The sequence below is a fragment of the Prionailurus viverrinus genome, chromosome C2 (genome assembly GCF_022837055.1).
Source record: "Prionailurus viverrinus isolate Anna chromosome C2, UM_Priviv_1.0, whole genome shotgun sequence".
Taxonomy (NCBI): domain Eukaryota; kingdom Metazoa; phylum Chordata; class Mammalia; order Carnivora; family Felidae; genus Prionailurus; species Prionailurus viverrinus.
The window spans coordinates 81,763,309-81,781,422 of record NC_062569.1 but is presented as its reverse complement, the minus strand read 5'-3'; the positions used below and the strand labels follow the sequence as shown (position 1 = coordinate 81,781,422).

The window sequence follows — 18,114 nt, the reverse complement described above, 5'->3', positions numbered from 1 at the left end:
TAATGTATTATTGTAAAGCAAATACCTTCAAACCACCACTGAGGTCCAGGAATAGAACAGTACTCCTCACCCCTGAAAAGTTTCTGCATGCCCCATGTCAATCACAGATCTTTTACTATCCCCCAAAGAGGCCATTATCTATACTTTCACAGTAGAATTGTTTTCTTGTTTTCATTTATAATTTCATCACCTCCACAGACACTATAGTCTCAACCATTTTTAAATGTGTCTTATATGTTTCTTTGAATCTACACATTTTCACATCATGCCTTTCTTTTTTCTTGCAATTTATCTGTTGAATAACTCAAGGCCTATAGAATTCTCCAGTATGGATTTTGCTGACTGCAAACTCATTGTGTAGATCAGTACATTCCCCTCTTCTCTATATATCCTGCAAAATGGCAGCAGGATCCAAATCAGACTCAGGTTTAATCCATTTGGAACAATTATAGGTGATATTTTATTCTTTCATAAGAACGAATATGTCCAGCTGTTTGATTTCTTATGATGGTACCAGTCACTGATTCTTAATGCTTAGATTTATTAATTCTTTCGGGGTTGCAAAATGATTATATACTTTTATAAAAACACACTTCTCTGTACTATTTCATTACTCGGTGCACATTTCTTATAGAAAAGGCAGAAAAAATACTTGATATTTTCCCTTTACCAGTTTTCAAGATAACAAACTGATTTCTATTCATCCACCAATAGTGACCGATTATTTTAAAATAGTATGAACTTACAGATTTAAATTTAATTCTTAAGATTTAACCCATTGTGACTAATATCCCTCCTGAAGTTCAAATTGTTCCATTTTCAACCAATGGAAAACTCTTAAAGTTAGCTCCTAGGTCATTTCATTAATGACTTAAACTGTTAGATGTTAACATTTTATTTATTTTTATTTTTTATTTATTTTTATTTCTTAAAAAAATTTTTTTTAATGTTTATTTATTTTTGAGAGAGACATAGACAGAATGCTAGTGGGTTAGGGGCAGAGACAGAGAGACACACAGAATCCGAAGCAAGCTCCAGGCTCTGAGCTGTCAGCACAAAGCCCGATGCAGGGCTTGAACTCACCAGCTGTGAGATCATGACCTGAGCTGAGTGAAGCTGGATGCTTAACCAACTGAGCCACCCAGGTGCCCCGATAACATTTTAACCTATGATTATGAATTGCCTATTTCTTCCTTTAAATCTGTCAACTTCTGCTTCATGCATTTGGACACACTGCTGTGAAGCACACGTACTATTTTTATGGCTTCCTGATGAACTGACCCTTTTATTATTTTGAAAAGTCCTCTTTATCTCCGACAAAGTCTACTTTATGTGTTACTGGCATATCCATTGTAGCTTCCTTATTTTTATTCACCATTTATTTTCCATTTAAAGTTATTTTCTCCACTCTACTTTCTGTACATATTAAGGCATTATCAACGTTTATTTATTTTTGGGACAGAGAGAGACAGAGCATGAACGGGGGAGGGGCAGAGAGAGAGGGAGACACAGAATTGGAAACAGGCTCCAGGCTCTGAGCCATCAGCCCAGAGCCTGACGCGGGGCTCGAACTCCCGGACCGCGAGATCGTGACCTGGCTGAAGTCGGACGCCTAACCGACTGCGCCACCCAGGCGCCCCTAAGGCATTATCTATCACATTCATTTACAATTATGTTCCTCTTAGTTTCAGGCTTCATTTATGAAATGACTTATTTTCTTCTTTCTAAATTTTTACTGAATTATATAACTTCTGGACTTTTCTAATTCTTATTTATCTATGTTATTCTTTCTCATCTTATATCATTTCTTAATGTCTTGTGGCTCATTTTTGAAACAGTAAGTCATATTATGTCCTTCTGGCATGCATTTTCTTCTTTGATAGAATGTTATTCTGCTTCTTATTCTCCTTTTTCTTATAACTTTGAATGGGATTTTTCCCTTGTTTTTTTTGTTGTTTATTTTTATGTAAAGTTAGGGGTTTTTTTGTTTTGTTTTTTTTTTGTTTGTTTGTTTTGTTTTGTTTTCCCTGAGCTTTTAGGTTGGCAGATTTTCTAACTTCACAGAGATCTCTCTTACAAACTAGGATCTTGAGATTTCCTGAGCCTCTTCTGCTCTTCCATTTTTAGCTGGTCCTTCTCTTTTCTTCCTCTGTATTGTCCTGATCCTGTTTATTTGTTTTCAAGTTTATTATTTATCTATTTATTTATTTATTTATTTATTTATTTATTGAGAGCTCATGCACGTGTGAGAGGGGCAGAGAGAAATGGAGAGACAGAATCCCAAGCTGTCAGTGCAGAGCCCCATGTGCGGCTCGATCTCATGAACCATGAGATCATGACCTGAGCTGAAATCAAGAGTCAGACGCTTAACTGACTGAGCCACCCAGGTGTCCCAAGATCCTGTTTACTTTTGATCACACTCCCAGCAGTTTGTCCTCAGTGGAGGTGGCATTTTATTCAGAGTTACAAGGCACTTGGACTATTTCAATCCCTTCAGAACTTCTTACTATGGGCCTCTTGGATTCACCTTCTATTTGAGAGCATAACTCTTCCTAATTTCAGCTGCTGTTCTCAAATTGGCCCACCTTACTTTCCAGTGAGTACCACTGGCTTTTGGGGGGTTCCCTATTGTCAAGTCTGCCAGGTACCACATTACTTCCATCTGCCCTCTTCCCTAGACACTGATTCTGTGTGTGGTTTTCCCATAAGTAGATGCATGTTTTACAAACATATGTAAATGTGGTCCAGGAGGGTTTAGCTTTGGCTTCTGTGGATATTTGAAGACATTAAACAACAATGCCACTACCCCAGGGGCCACCTCCAACACTTTCATTTTTGATTAAACAATTTCCAAGTCTCTTAGATGTGCAAAAGACCACAGAAGGATTGTGTCCACAAATGAGGGCAAACATAAACACACACACAAGTAATAATAAAATACAGTGTTGATTAATCAAGGTGTTGAAATACACAAGAAGAACGGGCAGCTGCTGGCCTCACTCAGCAGCCAGCAGAAGCGTGTGGCATTTCTCCAATGGTATTTCATACGAAATTAATAGAAATATAGTAATTCTAGTTATCCACTGAATATAATTTGGGAGATGGTGAATGGAGACAAAGCATTCTCTACCACTTTCTTTAAAATGGCACAAACTGAGGAAGTGATAAAAGATTTGTATAAAGCTATTAAGGAAGAATAAGAAATCTGATGGGCAAAATGGCATTCTCTACATTAACTCAACAGTTATTGGCATTTTAGAGAGGGCAAAATGCTCTTGAGCTTGCTTACCATATACCAAGTGATGGTTGGTTTGACACTGGAAGGAAAAAATCCATCTACATTTGGACAAGTGATCTTCTGAACACCATATTCTATATATAGTCTATGCACTGGGAGTTTCATGGAGGAATTGAAGCAGCTATCTTTCTGAACCACTTCAAGAGGAAATGCAACTTTGCTGCAATACGTGGTGTTCCTGAAAAGAGAAATACACAGTAAATGGGCAATCTCATTTTCATTTGATTTAACGCAGCAATCCCATTGAAATGAGCTAAAGGAAATAATGCTACATATGGAGATTTCATTTATCCGTAAGTTCATGTAAGAATTAAATGTATTATGGAGGTATTTCCTGTACCAATTTGACATCACAAAATAAAAACAGACACCATTAACTACTATTGATATACTGAAATATTTACCTTTTAGGGTGACTGGGGAATTGCACTTGTGTTTGAATGTCTGCACACGTCATTTCATCTGCCTGGACAGGGCTCTTCTCCTCCCATCACCCCGCACCTTAGACATTCCCTTGAATGAATTTATCATAGTTCAAACAAGGGCATGACCATGTGTATTTTCTTTTGTTCCTTGCATGTAATACAGTGTCTAAACTTTCAGAAGGCACTGAATAAATATATTATTTTTAATATTTATTTATTTTTAAGAGACAGAGAGAGACAGAGCATGAGCAGGGGAGGGGCAGAGAGAGAGAAGGAGACACAGAATCTGAAGTAGGCTCCAGCCTCTGAGCCTGACGCAGGGCTCAAACTCATGAACTGAGAGATCATGACCTGACCCGAAGTGGGACGCTTAACCAACTGAGCCACCCAGGCGTCCCTGAATAAATGTTTCTTAAACAAATGGAATGAATGTAATACATGCATCTACATATGGGAAAACAATAAAGGGAATACAGATAATGAAAGTAACTGATCTTAGGGTGATGGGTAAATGGGTCATTCACTGTTCACCCTTGTTTTGTGATTTCTGTGTAAGGTGACAAACACATATTAGATATTCATTAACTGATTAATTGAGACTAAATACAATGAAATAGGGAGATGCAATTCCCCCCTTTCCAAGATGAGAAGAGGGGTGTTTAAAGATGACTTATGACAACGGTAATAAGGTGAGAAGAGAGAGTGGCAGCTTTGATTTCTACCTACAAAAAGCAAAAGTCTACCATGTGAAAGAAATATTCTTTTTTTTGTTAGTTTATTTACTTTGAGAAAGAGAGAGAGAGAGTACGAGCAGTGGAGTGGGGGAGAGAGAGAGAGAGAGATAATCCCAAAGCACTGACAGTGCAGAGCCTGATGCAAGGCTTGAACTCAAAGAACCATGAGATCACAACCTCAGCCAAAACCCAGAGTTGGACACTTAACCGACTGAGCCACCCAGGCAACCCCTGGAAGAAATATTCTACAGTTGGAAATTATACAGAGGGTAATTTTCAGCTTTGTAAGATAGATTCTCTGATTTAAAAAAAAATGATGAACAGTGGTGGGACTCACTTTTCCAGCTCCAAAAGTAAAATATGGATGTTATCTTAAGAGGGACATTGAAGCAAGAATACAGTTGGTTCAGTCTTAGAGGATGAATCTTAATTTATGGCCTTAAATACATCAGGCCTTTGATTTTACATGGTTCAGTTTAAGGTCATTCTTCATTTAGGAATCACCTCAGGACAGTGGGAAGCTTCTGGTGTCCCCACCAGACAGGTTCACTTCTAGATTTTCTATGGGGACACAGAATATTGGCAGACAGATAAACTTAATATATGGCCATCTGATAAGTATGGAAACTGCTAAGTAACATTTAAGGAATACTCAGGCCTAAACAGCCATACTGCTCCTGTAATGTAAAAGAAGATTAGAAAAGTTTGAGGAAGGGCTCTAGACAATTAGGAAACAGAAATAGAGATAATGAAACACTAAAATGCAGAGTAGACAACAAGGTCATCCAGAAACCTACTGACGACCCCTTCCCAAGTGTTTCCTGATATCCACTACATGTGGAATGTTAATGGATTAACAACCGTCAAAGATGAAAAGGAGGTCAAGGACTTTAGGCTAATTTTCTCATTGGGTGGATACAGATACCAAAGTTATCAGATACTGACTTGCATGAGGTCACCAGCTAAGTAGGGTCAGGGCTGGGCAGATGGCCTAGTTTCTGTGTCTTTTCATCCAGTGCTCCTTCCACTATAATCTGTCTTAAACTCTCCTACAATGCTGTCTTGGGACATGAACAGTGGACACAGGCTCCTTGGAAGCCCACATGCTAGTCTAGAGTCCACTCCAATAAAACTAAAGAGTCAGGTGAAAATCTCAAATAGGCCTTCAGAAGTTACAAGGGACTCCCAAGGCCACAGTGATGAAAATGCTCTGTGACAGAGAAAAGGTCCTTTTTCACTTCATCACGACACAGCTTAAATATATGAAAACATAGTCATATTTCTCCATTAGAGAATAGTTAATATCCATGAGAGACAAGGGGCACTCAGAAGAAGATGTGGAATTATCTATCATTATGTTATTCTCTGTTATACTGGTATGTCATTCAGCCCTATTGTTATGGGCTGAACTGTGTCCCCCAAATCCCTATGTTGAATTCCTAACCTCCAATACCTCAGAATGTGACCATATTTGGAGACAAGCCGTGAAAGAGGTAAATAAGGTAAAATGAGTATGGTGGGCCCTAATCCAATATGACTGATGTGCTTAGAAGAAGAGAATAGGACAGAGATGACACATAGGGAAGACCTTATGAAGACATGGGAAGAAGATGGACGTGTATGAACCAAGAAGAGATAAATGTAATCAACCTTGATGACACATTGATCTTGGAATTCTAGCCTCCCAAACAGTGAGAACACACATTTCTAGTATTTAGTTACCAGTCTGCGGTATTTTGTTTTGGTAGCCATAGCAAACCAATGCACCTATTAAACAGCAGGAAACTATGTAAAAACAACACACACACACACACACACACACACACACACACACACACACACACACAAACCAAAAAAACAAAATAGTTATAAGCCATAAGCCAGATGGAAATTTAAACAACAAAGTAAAGCCTGGATGCTAAAAGGGGATGTTGGGAAAAAAGTAGCCAGAGAACTAAGCCTTAAAATGATTATTCTCTAGGGTTGCCTGGGTGGCTCATTTGGTTAAATGTATGACTCTTGACTTTGGCTCAGGTCATGATCTCAGGGTCATGGGATGGAGCCCTGAATCCACCTATGCACTGAGCATGGAGCCTGCTTGGGGTTCTCACTCTGCCTCCCTCCCTCTCCCTGCTCCTACCATGCTTGCACACACTCTCTCTCTCCCCCAAAATAAATAAATAAACATTTAAAAAATGATCATTCTCGGGGCGCCTGGGTGGTTCAGGCAGTTAAGTGTCTTGTGTGACTTCGGCTCAGGTTATGGTCTCGAGGTTCGTGAGTTCAAGCCCCGCATTGGGCTCTGTGCTGACAGCTGGGAGCCTGGAGCCTTCTTTGGATTCTGTGTCTCCCTCTCTCTTCCCCTCCCGCACTTACTCTCTGTCTGTCTCTCTCTCTCAAAAATAAATAAACATTAAAAAACTTAAAAATAAATAAATAAATAAATAAACAAATAAATAAATAAATAAATTATTATTCTTCAGAGGGAGCTCAGTTTTTTAAAGATTTTTTTTCAGAGCAAAAAACTATTAATTAATATTAATTAAAATAATAATAGAATGGGCATATTATGTAGTAAAATGCAAAACCTACATGAACTTTCAAGATTAAAAAAATTGATTTGAAAGAAATTTTGCAGTGTTGGTAGAGTGCTTTGGGTTACATTCTTCGATTCCCAATGATATGGTGTTTATTTGTTTCCTAGGGGATTTTGGTGAAAAAATTTGAAAGGCATTGCTCTAAATATATTTGATGGTTCCCAAATACTCTTTCTTCCATAAGGCATCCAAAGGCTTTATTCTGTGCCTGGAATTTTGAAAGATGCCAAGAATAACAGATATATATGGGTTCTAGTCCCCGCCCTCCTCATTGTCTAGGGAAATGAATGCCTCCAGGTAGGGCAGAAATGAAGGCAGGCTCTAATATCAGGGAAAAGGAACAAATAAACAAGATTCCAGCATTAGATAATCCTGATATATGCCAGGGTTTGAAAAGGAACCAGTTACAAAGAAAATTCTCAGGAGTACAGCCATTTTCTCTGCGCACCTCTTTCAGACAACCTCTGCTAAGCCACTGAGGTGAGGTGTAACTAACTCTTTCTAGATGCTTCCTTCCCCTCCCCAGCTTCATAGCAGATGCATCATCTGGAAAAAAGCCCAGGAACTAAAGGGAAAAGAGAAAGTCACCACCAAGAATCAGGCTACCTTAACATGCAGGTATAGTTGCCCGTGTCATTGAGGAGGGTGGGTCGGAACCAGAGCACATCTTTCTCTTTACTAATGCGGTTGTCAGGGAGGCGGAAGTTAATTGGCTCCTCCAGGTCCCGGTCCTGCCTAGTCCAATACCAGATCAGAGTAAGGCCAGCTGAATGGGCTGTGCTGTAGTTGTATTTCAAGAAATGTTCAAAGAGCGGGCATTTGATGCGAGCTGGCTCATCTTCAAACACTTGGATCTGCCTCATGGTGTCTAGTCCCCAGTCATCACAGCGCTCTGGAATGATCAGAAAAGAAAGGAAAGGCTGGTGAGTCATCTCATCTTAAAGGGCTGCAGAGAACATACCTTCCCCTTAGGACACCCAGTCAATTCCAGGAACCCCCTTCTCTGGTCAGGTTTAGTAACCCTTCCGTAATAATTGCATGTCCTATGGCGAGCCTGGGTGGCTCAGTCAGTTAAGCATCTAACTTCAGTTCTGGTCATGATCTCCCAATTGGTGAGTTTGAGCCCCACGTAGGACTATGCACTGACAGTGCACAACCTATTTGGGATTCTCTCTCTCTCCCCCTCTCTGCCCCTCCCCCACTTGCATTCTCTCTCACTCTCTCTCTCTCAAAATAAATAAGCAAACTTTAATAATAATAATAATAATAATTGCATGTAATAGAAACCTGTGGTATGAAGAAATTATTTCTCTACCTTCCTTTATCATCTTTTGATTACCTCTTGGATAATGATTTGATCTTATAACTTGATCCTATTGTACCCTATAAGGTATGATGGAGAATCTCACCTGAAAAAGAAATCATGTGCTCTTTCACCCCTGTGGGAACAGAGGAGGTTCTACGAGGAAAATTGTAACTGAAAAGACAACCCTCAAGACTCTTGGTTCTTCCCAGGTCTCCTGATTTAGTGCTTAGATCTGCTCAGGAAAAGGTATCTACGTAACAGACAAGCAAACCACATGTGTAATAAATAAAATGAAGTTCACCACTAAAGTTTGTGGTTGTTTGTCAAGGCAACATTTTTGTGGCAGCAGATAACCAAGAGAACAACTAAATTTGTGGCTACTTTAATTTTGATAAAAGCAAAGAATTGGAAGCCATGTGACATGCAGAAGAATTTGTAAGCAGTAAATCCTTAAGTAATAGATCTCTGAGAAATTTAACAAACTGGCTTTTCCAAGATTCAACAAATTACTATTATTTATAATCACTATGCTTTTATTTAGAAATACCTCTTAAAATCCAATATACAAAGAAAGAATGGGAAAGATCAAAATGTTGTCCACACCAATCCAAATATGACAGTAATTTTTTAAAATAAAACATCTATCTTACCAGATTCTTGAAATACATTTTCATTAAAGTTAAAAAGTTGCAGAATCAGCTCATTCAGTTTATAGGAAATTACAACTGTAGTTTTTCAGATACATATGTCAGATTGAATACATGCAACCAATTTCACTCCTTTCTGAAACTTCACTGAAACTAAAATAATGTTTCAAGACATAACCCCAAGTAATAGCAAGAATAGGAAAAAAGACAGGAACAACATCAAAATTGACAAGCTGTAATCAGTTCAGCACATTTAAACAGACAAATCCTAAACCGGCACAGAAGCCTGGAGAGCATACCAATGTACAATTCCAAATGCAGAAAAGACCCAGAAGGAACTGTCAGCCCTGAGATAAGGAATCACCAGTGCCATTCACCCAATATTTCCGGGTTCTCTTCTAGGCTGAAGACTCCACTTTTCCACCCCTCTGAAGGAGAGGCCATGTGACTAAATTTGGCCAATATGATGTAGTGAGTGTCACTTGTGTTGATTATTTTAAGGGCTAGAGCGTATTTTATCATGTTCCCTTTTTGTCTGCCTTGGCAAATATAAAAGCACAGGGATTGAGCCTCCTTTAACTTGGGCCCCTTGATGTAGATGACATAAAACAAAGGAAAAAAAAAAAACCAGAAAGCAGAGAACCATCAATTAAATAAGTCAATGAAAACAGACTTACACCACAAAACTATTTTTTTTTTAAACTGGAAAAAGAGAAGATGCTATAAAGAACCAGAGAGTAAGAAAGGAGACCAAAAAAAAAAAAAAAAAAAATGGTCACTTACAACAGACCAGGGATCAGAATGGCTTTGGAACTTTCAAAAACAAGATTGGAAACTGGAAGATAATGAAGCAATGTATGTGAAGGGGAATTATTTTCAATTTTGAAACTAAACCCAAGGAAACAATCAAGTGTGAAGGTGGCATTTTCAGGCACATCAAGACTCAGTAATTTTACTTCCCATATGCTCTTTATCATGAGGCTTCTGAGGGATTTGTGTTAGTAAAATGAGAGGGAAAAAAAGCAAATTATGGGATAGAGGAAGAAGGGATCCAGTTCAAGACAGAGGGGAAAGAAATCTCCAGAATAACAATGAAGGAGATTCTAGGCACACAGCTATGCAGCAGGGCTTGGTGATGAGCCAGGATAAGTAGAAGGGGATGGAAATCTCCAATTAAAAAAATAATAATAATTGTAACTAATAAATTACCTGCTGAAATTAGCGCTATGGAAAATTATGCTGAAAGGCAACTGTAAAGTATGAAACAGTTATCCAGAAGATCCAAATTAAAGTGAGCCTATGAAGGCAAGGCAATTAATAACTTCCAAAAGTAAGAAAGTAAACATAATCATAGTTCATTAATATGTGAAGGCATATTAATTAAATGATTATTGATTCAAATATTGTAGCACATACGTAGAGAAGAATGGGTAAATAAAGGAGAGGGTACGGCCATTTAAGAGAGAAATCTCATTTACTATAAGTAAAAAGTGAGGGGCGCCTGGGTGGCTCAGTCGGTTAAGCGTCCGACTTCGGCTAAGGTCATGATCTCGCAGTTTGTGGGTTTGAGTCCTGTGTCAGGCTCTGTGCTGACTCTCAGATCCTGGAGCCTGTTTCGGATTCTGTGTCTCCCTCTCTCTCTGCCCTTCCCCTGTCTCTGTTTCTCTCTGTGTCTCAAAAATAAGTAAGCGTTAAAAAAAATAATAATAATGCCCAGAGTTGGCTACATGAAAAATAACAATAGGCACAAATTGATTAGCAAAATATAGATAGGAAATGCCAGAAGAAATCAATAAAATACCTAAAAGTGGTGGCTTCTGAAGAAAAGAGCTAGCAGATGTGAGGCAACTTTAGGCAGAAAGAGTACAATTATTTTGGTGTAAACCTTTTAATATATTGGCCTTAAAAAAATCTCTGTGCGTGATTTCTTTGAGCATAATTAACCTAATAATTAGAAGAAAAAAGGGAAGGAAAGATGGTAGGAAGGAAGGGAGCGCATATCTATCATGCAATACAATTGGCAAAGCCAATCTCCGTGTTTCACCACCCTAATCATATTAACTTTCCATTAGGACAAAAAAAAAAGTCTTGATTTCACTTTTTAATTCCAAAATTTGTATCAGTGTGCTTTGGCACGGCAGTCGTTCACTTTTGAATTATAAGGTATAGTTTAAAAGAAAAAGAGTGACAGGCAGCTGGGCTGCTGATGGTATCTGGAACGTCACCATACTGTTTGTCACCTGAAGGGAAAAGATGCTCCTGCCTTCTGTATTTCATAAAAATATGCTTTAGGCTGTTCCTACAGGCACCTCCCTCAAGAGGTCTTTCTATGTGTCCACATGTGGATGATGGTAGAGGCAAGGCTATCAAATGAAAGTTAACATCCTTCTTGCAACTCTGCTCTCTAATACGTCTCAATTCAGATCACCCCAACTTGGGCCAGTAGACAGCAGTTCTCACGCCATGACTGTCATAACAGGAACCCTGGTAAACCAGACAGAAAGAGGAGACCCTTCTGAGGGTTAATGGCACGTTGATTAAAGGAGACTTCCTGACACCAGTATTACAAATTGTCACTTTGTTTGGTGACTGGAGGTCTTTACAGTCCTGGGAATGATGAATAGTAAGATGGATGATAAGTGACAGGTCCATTTTTCTTTTGTAAAAGTAGGAGAATGCAGACTGTGAAAAGGGGGATGAGCAGACCGCGAGTGTGACATCTCAACCGCAAGCATGTACTCAAACCAACCGAGGAGGAAGTAGGACATGGAACTCCGGTGACCACTGGGGCAGATGTGGCAGAGACCGGCTTAATGTTCCTGAACCCTGGTTTCCCTTGGCCCATATGGAAACTACATATCCTTGGCAACTGAATTGGGGCCATTTGGTTTGGTTCTGGCCAATGGATGCAGCTGGAAATGTTTTAACCTGAAACTCCCAGCTTAACCTACGAAGCTTTCTCCTTCCCTCACATGGAGTCCCTGAGGGCCAGAAAATTTTGAATAACATAGTATCACAAGATGGAAGGAGCCTGGATCCCTGCCACTGTTTGGAGCAGAGCTCCTTGGAAATGCCATCTCACTTTCAGGGGGCTGTGATTGAGTGAAGAAATCAACTTCTACTGCGTTCAGCCACTGAGATGTGAGGGGCATATTGTTACAGTAACTAGTATTTCCATCTTTCTTACACTAACTAGTATTTCTACCTTAACTAACAAAAGGCAGGATTCTCCTTTTATTGCATAACTTAATACATCAAGAGCAGATACATTTTAAAACAGCTTTTGTTAAAGTCCCTCACATACTAAAATTTAAATGCAGATCAATCACTTAGATTTTTGGCCGATTCCATAGACTTAAAATCTTTTCAATCAATTTAAATGCAATTCATCTTAAAGTGGCAAATAAATCACTATACCTACTAGGTTTCTCCCTTACAGATTGTCCCATGGGCCAAGTAAACATATCTATAAAGTGAATCAGCCTCCTTTACAACAGGGACTGAAGAATACACATATCGGCATTCCTAAACATTAGCCAAAAAAAAAAAAAAAGGTATTATTGAGATTTTTCTTTGGGGTGTTTGTCCATTTGAAATTTGTTCTCTGAGTTTTTAAGTTTCCCTTGCCAGCCACCCGAGGGTATTTTGTTGTAGCTTTTTAAATTATTCAATGAACAAATAAAAATAAAATCTATGGCAACAGGCTGGAGTGTCATGTAATACCAAATTAATTATATGACTCACTGCAGGCACCAGCTGAAGAAAAGACTGGGGAAAAGGCTGCTATGCAAATATATTTGTCTCTAATAACAGCAAAGGGAATTTAGCAAATTATTGGCAGAGCGAATTACTTTTTTGTTTAAAATGTCCCTTCTTACCCGGTGTGCTCCACAGTGGAAGTCCCCTCTCAACTGGCCCCTCGACATGGGGAGCCACAAAGTCATCATTTCCCTCAGCCAAAGGATTTCTTAAGGCTGAGGCTGGGTGGCACAGAGGACTAATGGAATGTGCAAAGCTTCCCAAAGCCAAGTCACTGGAAAACCCAACCCACGCTCCTGACAGCAATTAGCATTTATATAGCAGGGTATACATTTTAACTAATTAATCTCACAACACCCTCTTGGGCTTTCATGCCCATTCCCACATTACATGCCAGGAAACGGAGACAGAGAGATTAATTGACTTACTTTTGCCTGACTGGTAGCACAAATAAAGGCTTCCTGAACATAGATCTAGGATGCTTGTCCCTAATCTGTGCTCACACATTCAAAGCAAGATATTTCCCACAGGAAAAGCTATTCATATATTTGTATTTATTAAATATTCATTCAGAATCTGCTGGGAGCAAGGCACTGGGCTGGGTGCTGGGTAGAAAGATATGTAGATATAAAAACTTAGGAAGCTCAGGTATAAAAAAGAAAAAGGGAAAGATTTAAATGTTGGACGACTTCAGGTAGAATTACTTTCCATATGTGATTAATCGCCATATGCCACTTAATTGACATATAACCTTGGGCAAATTCTTCCCCTCTCAGACTCAGTTTTTGCATGTGTAACATGCCTACCTTATAGTGTTGAGTAAGGATTAAGGGGCTTGGTAAAATACAAGGAGCTCAGGACATATTGGGCTGAACTTGCATCATAAATCTGAATAGGACCTTGCCTGTCAAGAAGTTGACAATCTTGGAAAAAGAAAGATTAAGTGAAAATACCTGGTGGAATGAACCAACTATTCTAATAGGCTATCATATGATTGTATTACATTATATTAGGTAGGGGAAGCAAATGGTAATCTTGAGATTGGATTGTGATCAGAAACAATCCTTTTTCATATCCTCAGCTGGAACTCAATATGCTTTAAAAACCATCCCACCAGTAAATTTCAGTAGTCTTATCTAAGCCTGAGGGCAGAGACTAAGTATAATGAAAAGGCTGGTTTTATAACCCATTCTTATAGCTTTGCTTAATTTTGTTTTTCTAGTGGTATACGTGCTTCTCAGGAAATATTAGCCGGGGACTGTGGTCTAGGGAGAATCCAAGGTGTGAGTAATGTTGAATGACCTGCACGATGACAAAGAGTAAGTCAACAAGTTGAGTGTGGGCAAGTTTCTGAGGCAAGATAGAGGAGTGCCAGACGCCGGAACATTAGCAGGAGCCCTAATAGAGGAGGCATATGGCACAAAGCACAGAGCACCACAGTTGGGGACAACAGATATTATTTAAAGACAGGCTTTGGCACCTGCATTTATTAATTCATTAAAAAATTACACAGTGAGCATCCTGCCATGGGTCAAGCTCAGGATGCACTGGTGAACAAAACAAAGGTCTCATGGAGCCTACCTCCTAACACAGGGAGACTGACAATCAAATAAGAAAAGTATAGGGGCGCCTGGGTGGCTCAGTCGGTGAAGCGTCCGACTTCAGCTCAGGTCATGATCTCGCGGTTCATGAATTCGATCCCTGCATCGGGCTCTGTGCAGACAGCTCAGAGCCTGGAGCCTTCTTCAGATTCTGTGTCTCCCTCCCTCTCTGTCCTCCCCTGCTCATGCTCTTTCTTTCTTTCTTTCTTTCTTTCTTTCTTTCTTTCTTTCTTTCTTTCTCAAAAATAAACATTAAACAATTTTTTTAAATAAATAAGAAAAGCACAGAGTATTTTGGAAGGTTAGTCAATGGAACAAAGAAAAACATAAAACCTGGTAAGAGGGATCAGGAATGAGGGAGAGGGAAGAGTGAAGAAGGAGGAATTTACAATTTTAAAGAGGGCAGTCAGGGTGAGTCCCTCAGCCATTACGAACCTCAGCTCCTAAAACCAAAACTTGAAGCTCATACTACAGAGGAGTTATGAAAACTGAATGAGCCTAAGACATAAAGTACGATAGCAACTGTAAAGTTCTATGCACATATTAGTTACAATTAATCTGTGTGCTGCCATTTTCTATGTGACCTTTAGAAAACGATTTTCTCACTCTTGTCTATGGAAGAAACTGCTAGTCATGTCCCACTGACTTTGTCCCCACACTCCCCTTCTTCAAAAGTATGGGAATTTTCATCTGGGCACATAGCCGTTCGGAAGAAAGACTACATTTCCCAAGCTTTCCCCTCACTTGGATGTGCTCAAGTGGCAAGTTCTAATCATTGGAATATATTTGAAGTTTCATGTGGTAGATTCCAAAAACATTTTTTTTCTTTTTATTATTATTATTATATTTTGAGAGAGCATGCACGTGCACACATGAGCAGGGGAAAGGGAAGAGGGAAGAGAGAGAGAGAGAGAGAGAGAGAGAGAGAGAGAGAGAGAGAGAATATTAAGCAGGCTGTTATGCTCAGTGTTGAACCCCATGCCCGGCTCGATCTCCCAACCCTGAGATCATGACCTGAGCTGAAATCAAGAGTCGGACACCTAACCGACCGAGCGCCCCAGGTGTCCCCGAAAACATTTCTTGAGAGATACTGATAAGTTCCTCGGCTCCGGCTCCCATCCCATTTCTTCCATCCTGCTGCTTGGAACAGGGACGCTACATCATGGAAGATAAGAATGAAGGGCACACCTAACAGATGGTGGAATGTGAAAGTGAAAGGCATAACGTAAGGTGCTGCCTTACCAGCCCTCAGCATTCTAGCTCTAGATTTTACATAAGAAAGAAACTTTCCCATATCATTGCTACTCAAAGTGTGGTTCACAACCCACCAGCATCATCAGCACCTTGGTAGCTTGTCAGAACTGAAGATCTTTAGGCCCCACCCAGACTAACTGAATTAGAAACTACAGTTTAACAAGATTTTCAGATTATTCCTAAGCACATTAACATTGGATAAGTATTAGTTTAAACCAGGATTGTTTTGTGTGTCCTTAGTCACAGTTGATCATCATACTGAAGGATAACAATGTCTTATTTCATCTATTAAAGTAGGCAGATTGTTGAATGAATTGTGAGGTTTATCCACCCCATAAGTCTATGTCTCTTTGATTAGTTACGTTTAAAAAATATTTTCTTTTTTGTTCCTCAATGGAAAAAAAAATGCTTAAAATAGCAGGATATTCTTCTAGCAAAGTTCTATAGCAAACAACTGGTTTAAAAAAAATCTATAAACTGTATTTCCTAGAATATGATGTAAGTAGAAAAATATCATTAAAAGAGGTATTTTTTTTTTATCCAGGGGAGAGCTACCCAAACAAAGGTCTAGAAAATGTTTCTGAAGTTCTGTGGTTATCAACTAAGCTTTGAAAAGAAGAGAGAGAAGTGAGGGGTGGGGGAGGAAGAGCCGGAGAGGCTGTGAGCATCCATCAGAAATCCTCATGTCGCTTGTACTGTTCAACAACACTGAGCTAATAACTCGGCAGATGGTTTTCCTGGACCAGATAATTAGACATACCTTACTCCCACCAAAAAAGTGAGTTTTCTTGATTGAGTAATTTGAAGAAAATAAGAAATAGCCCTGAGCAGATGAGAAGATTTGTGAGATAAAGAAAGCATGCCAAATTCAGAAAGCTGGTTGATGGGGGCAGGGGGTGGGGGATCCGCATGAGACAGCCTCAGTTTTGCAGATGTCATTAGAGCTTGTTCCTAGGACAAATTTTATTCCCGATTGTGTGCTGCTCCTTCCTGTAGCACCAGACTTTCATCTTTACCCTGCCCTAAAGACTGTTATTTTATATCAATTAAAAGGGCTGGGTCTGGCCAGTTCTTTTACAAAATGTGGAGCAAATAATTACCAGGCAAAGGCGAAAACAAAGAAAATAACGTAAAGGAAGAGGTAAAAGAGGAAAATGAACCCTCACCAATGAAAACATCCAAAGCCATGAAGTTTAAAGCCAGAACATATACCATTGTCACTGATACTTAAAGTTACAAAATCACATTATCTAAAAGATGACTGAGAGTTGGGGTTTTTCAGAGCCTAATTATCATCACGGAGCCAGTACACCAGGCTCTCTGAACAGTATGGTTTTCATTCCGTCTCTGTCACGTGGAAGTTCCTTTCTGACTTTCTGAACATGAGTGCCACGTTCTACAAAGTTTCCCTCGTGGCAGAGGATGTGAGGAAAAACGCCGGGGTCTCCATCTCCAGAGAATTTTACAGTCCCTAGGTCTAGAAGAGCTGCTGAAGGTCTGCAGGCTCTTTCTTGGTCTCCATGAAGTCAGTTCACAACCGGTTTTTGGAGCTCCAACAAAAGGATGCTTAATCATCATGTGTTAATGTCCAAGCAGGGTCCAACAGACCCCCTGCCTGCTGCTGTGCATAATCAAGAAGAACACGGAATAGCATCATCTAATAGCCACCTACAAAAGCCTCTGTTTCTCCCATCAAAGTTGCAGCAGGGGTTAGCAGGCTAAAGAATGGATTCTGGGTGTGCTGCCTCTGTACCATGGTTCCATTATTTTGTTTAAAAAAAAAAAATCTTGTAATGAGCATCCTCATGTAGCTGAAGGGAATGATTTTCTTTGCAGGGCTGTTGTGACCATACATAAACTGGCTTATGTCAAGTGTGGCACAGCACACTGGAGAAACTCTAAGCAGTCATTATCTGGTTTCTATGGTTTTTTTTTTTTTATCCCCAAGAAATCTTTTCTAATCTGTGATTAAGATGTAAAGATCCAATTACCATTCTCATATAATAATCAAGCAGCCTTCACTCTTTATTTTCATTATTACATAATATTTATTCAGGGTCCTATGAGTGCCAGCGGCTATAAACAAAATGCAGGGAAAAACATGATCTCTGCCTTCAGATTTCTATTCAAGAAACAGGTTGTCAGCATTAGAAGTAAAGGTATTTCACACTCTATCATAGAATCCCAGAACATAAGGATTTTAGGTCTGCTTGTAGCCTCCAGTGTTGGTAGAATAGCTGGTAATACCCCATACCACAGATGAGTGAATGAAGCTAAGAGAGAATAAAAACAGGTCTGAGACATGGGCCAACAATCGATGATAGAGGTGTGAAGGGACCAAACCACGTCTCCTATATCCCGAAACAACTTTCCCTCTGGCGTATACAGTACCTAGTCTCTGGAGTCTGACAATCCTAGTTCAAATTCTTGTTCTGTCACTTCCTAGCCATGTGAGTACCCACAAGCAAAATAAATATCCTATATGCCAAAGCA

The 18,114-nt window shown here is 39.5% G+C and overlaps 1 protein-coding gene across 2 annotated transcripts in view; it reads right to left on the bottom strand.

Moving 5' to 3' along the window:
• The window catches only part of IL1RAP (interleukin 1 receptor accessory protein), a 127,128-nt gene that overhangs the window by 34,436 nt on the left and 74,578 nt on the right, over nucleotides 1-18,114 (bottom strand). For both annotated transcript variants that reach the window (XM_047876380.1, XM_047876381.1), the window contains exons 3-4: nucleotides 7,661-7,946; nucleotides 3,290-3,476 (exon numbers count right to left, since the gene is read on the bottom strand). In XM_047876380.1, the coding sequence (XP_047732336.1) occupies nucleotides 3,290-3,476; nucleotides 7,661-7,946 (473 nt within the window). The remainder of the gene's footprint in view (nucleotides 1-3,289; nucleotides 3,477-7,660; nucleotides 7,947-18,114) is intronic.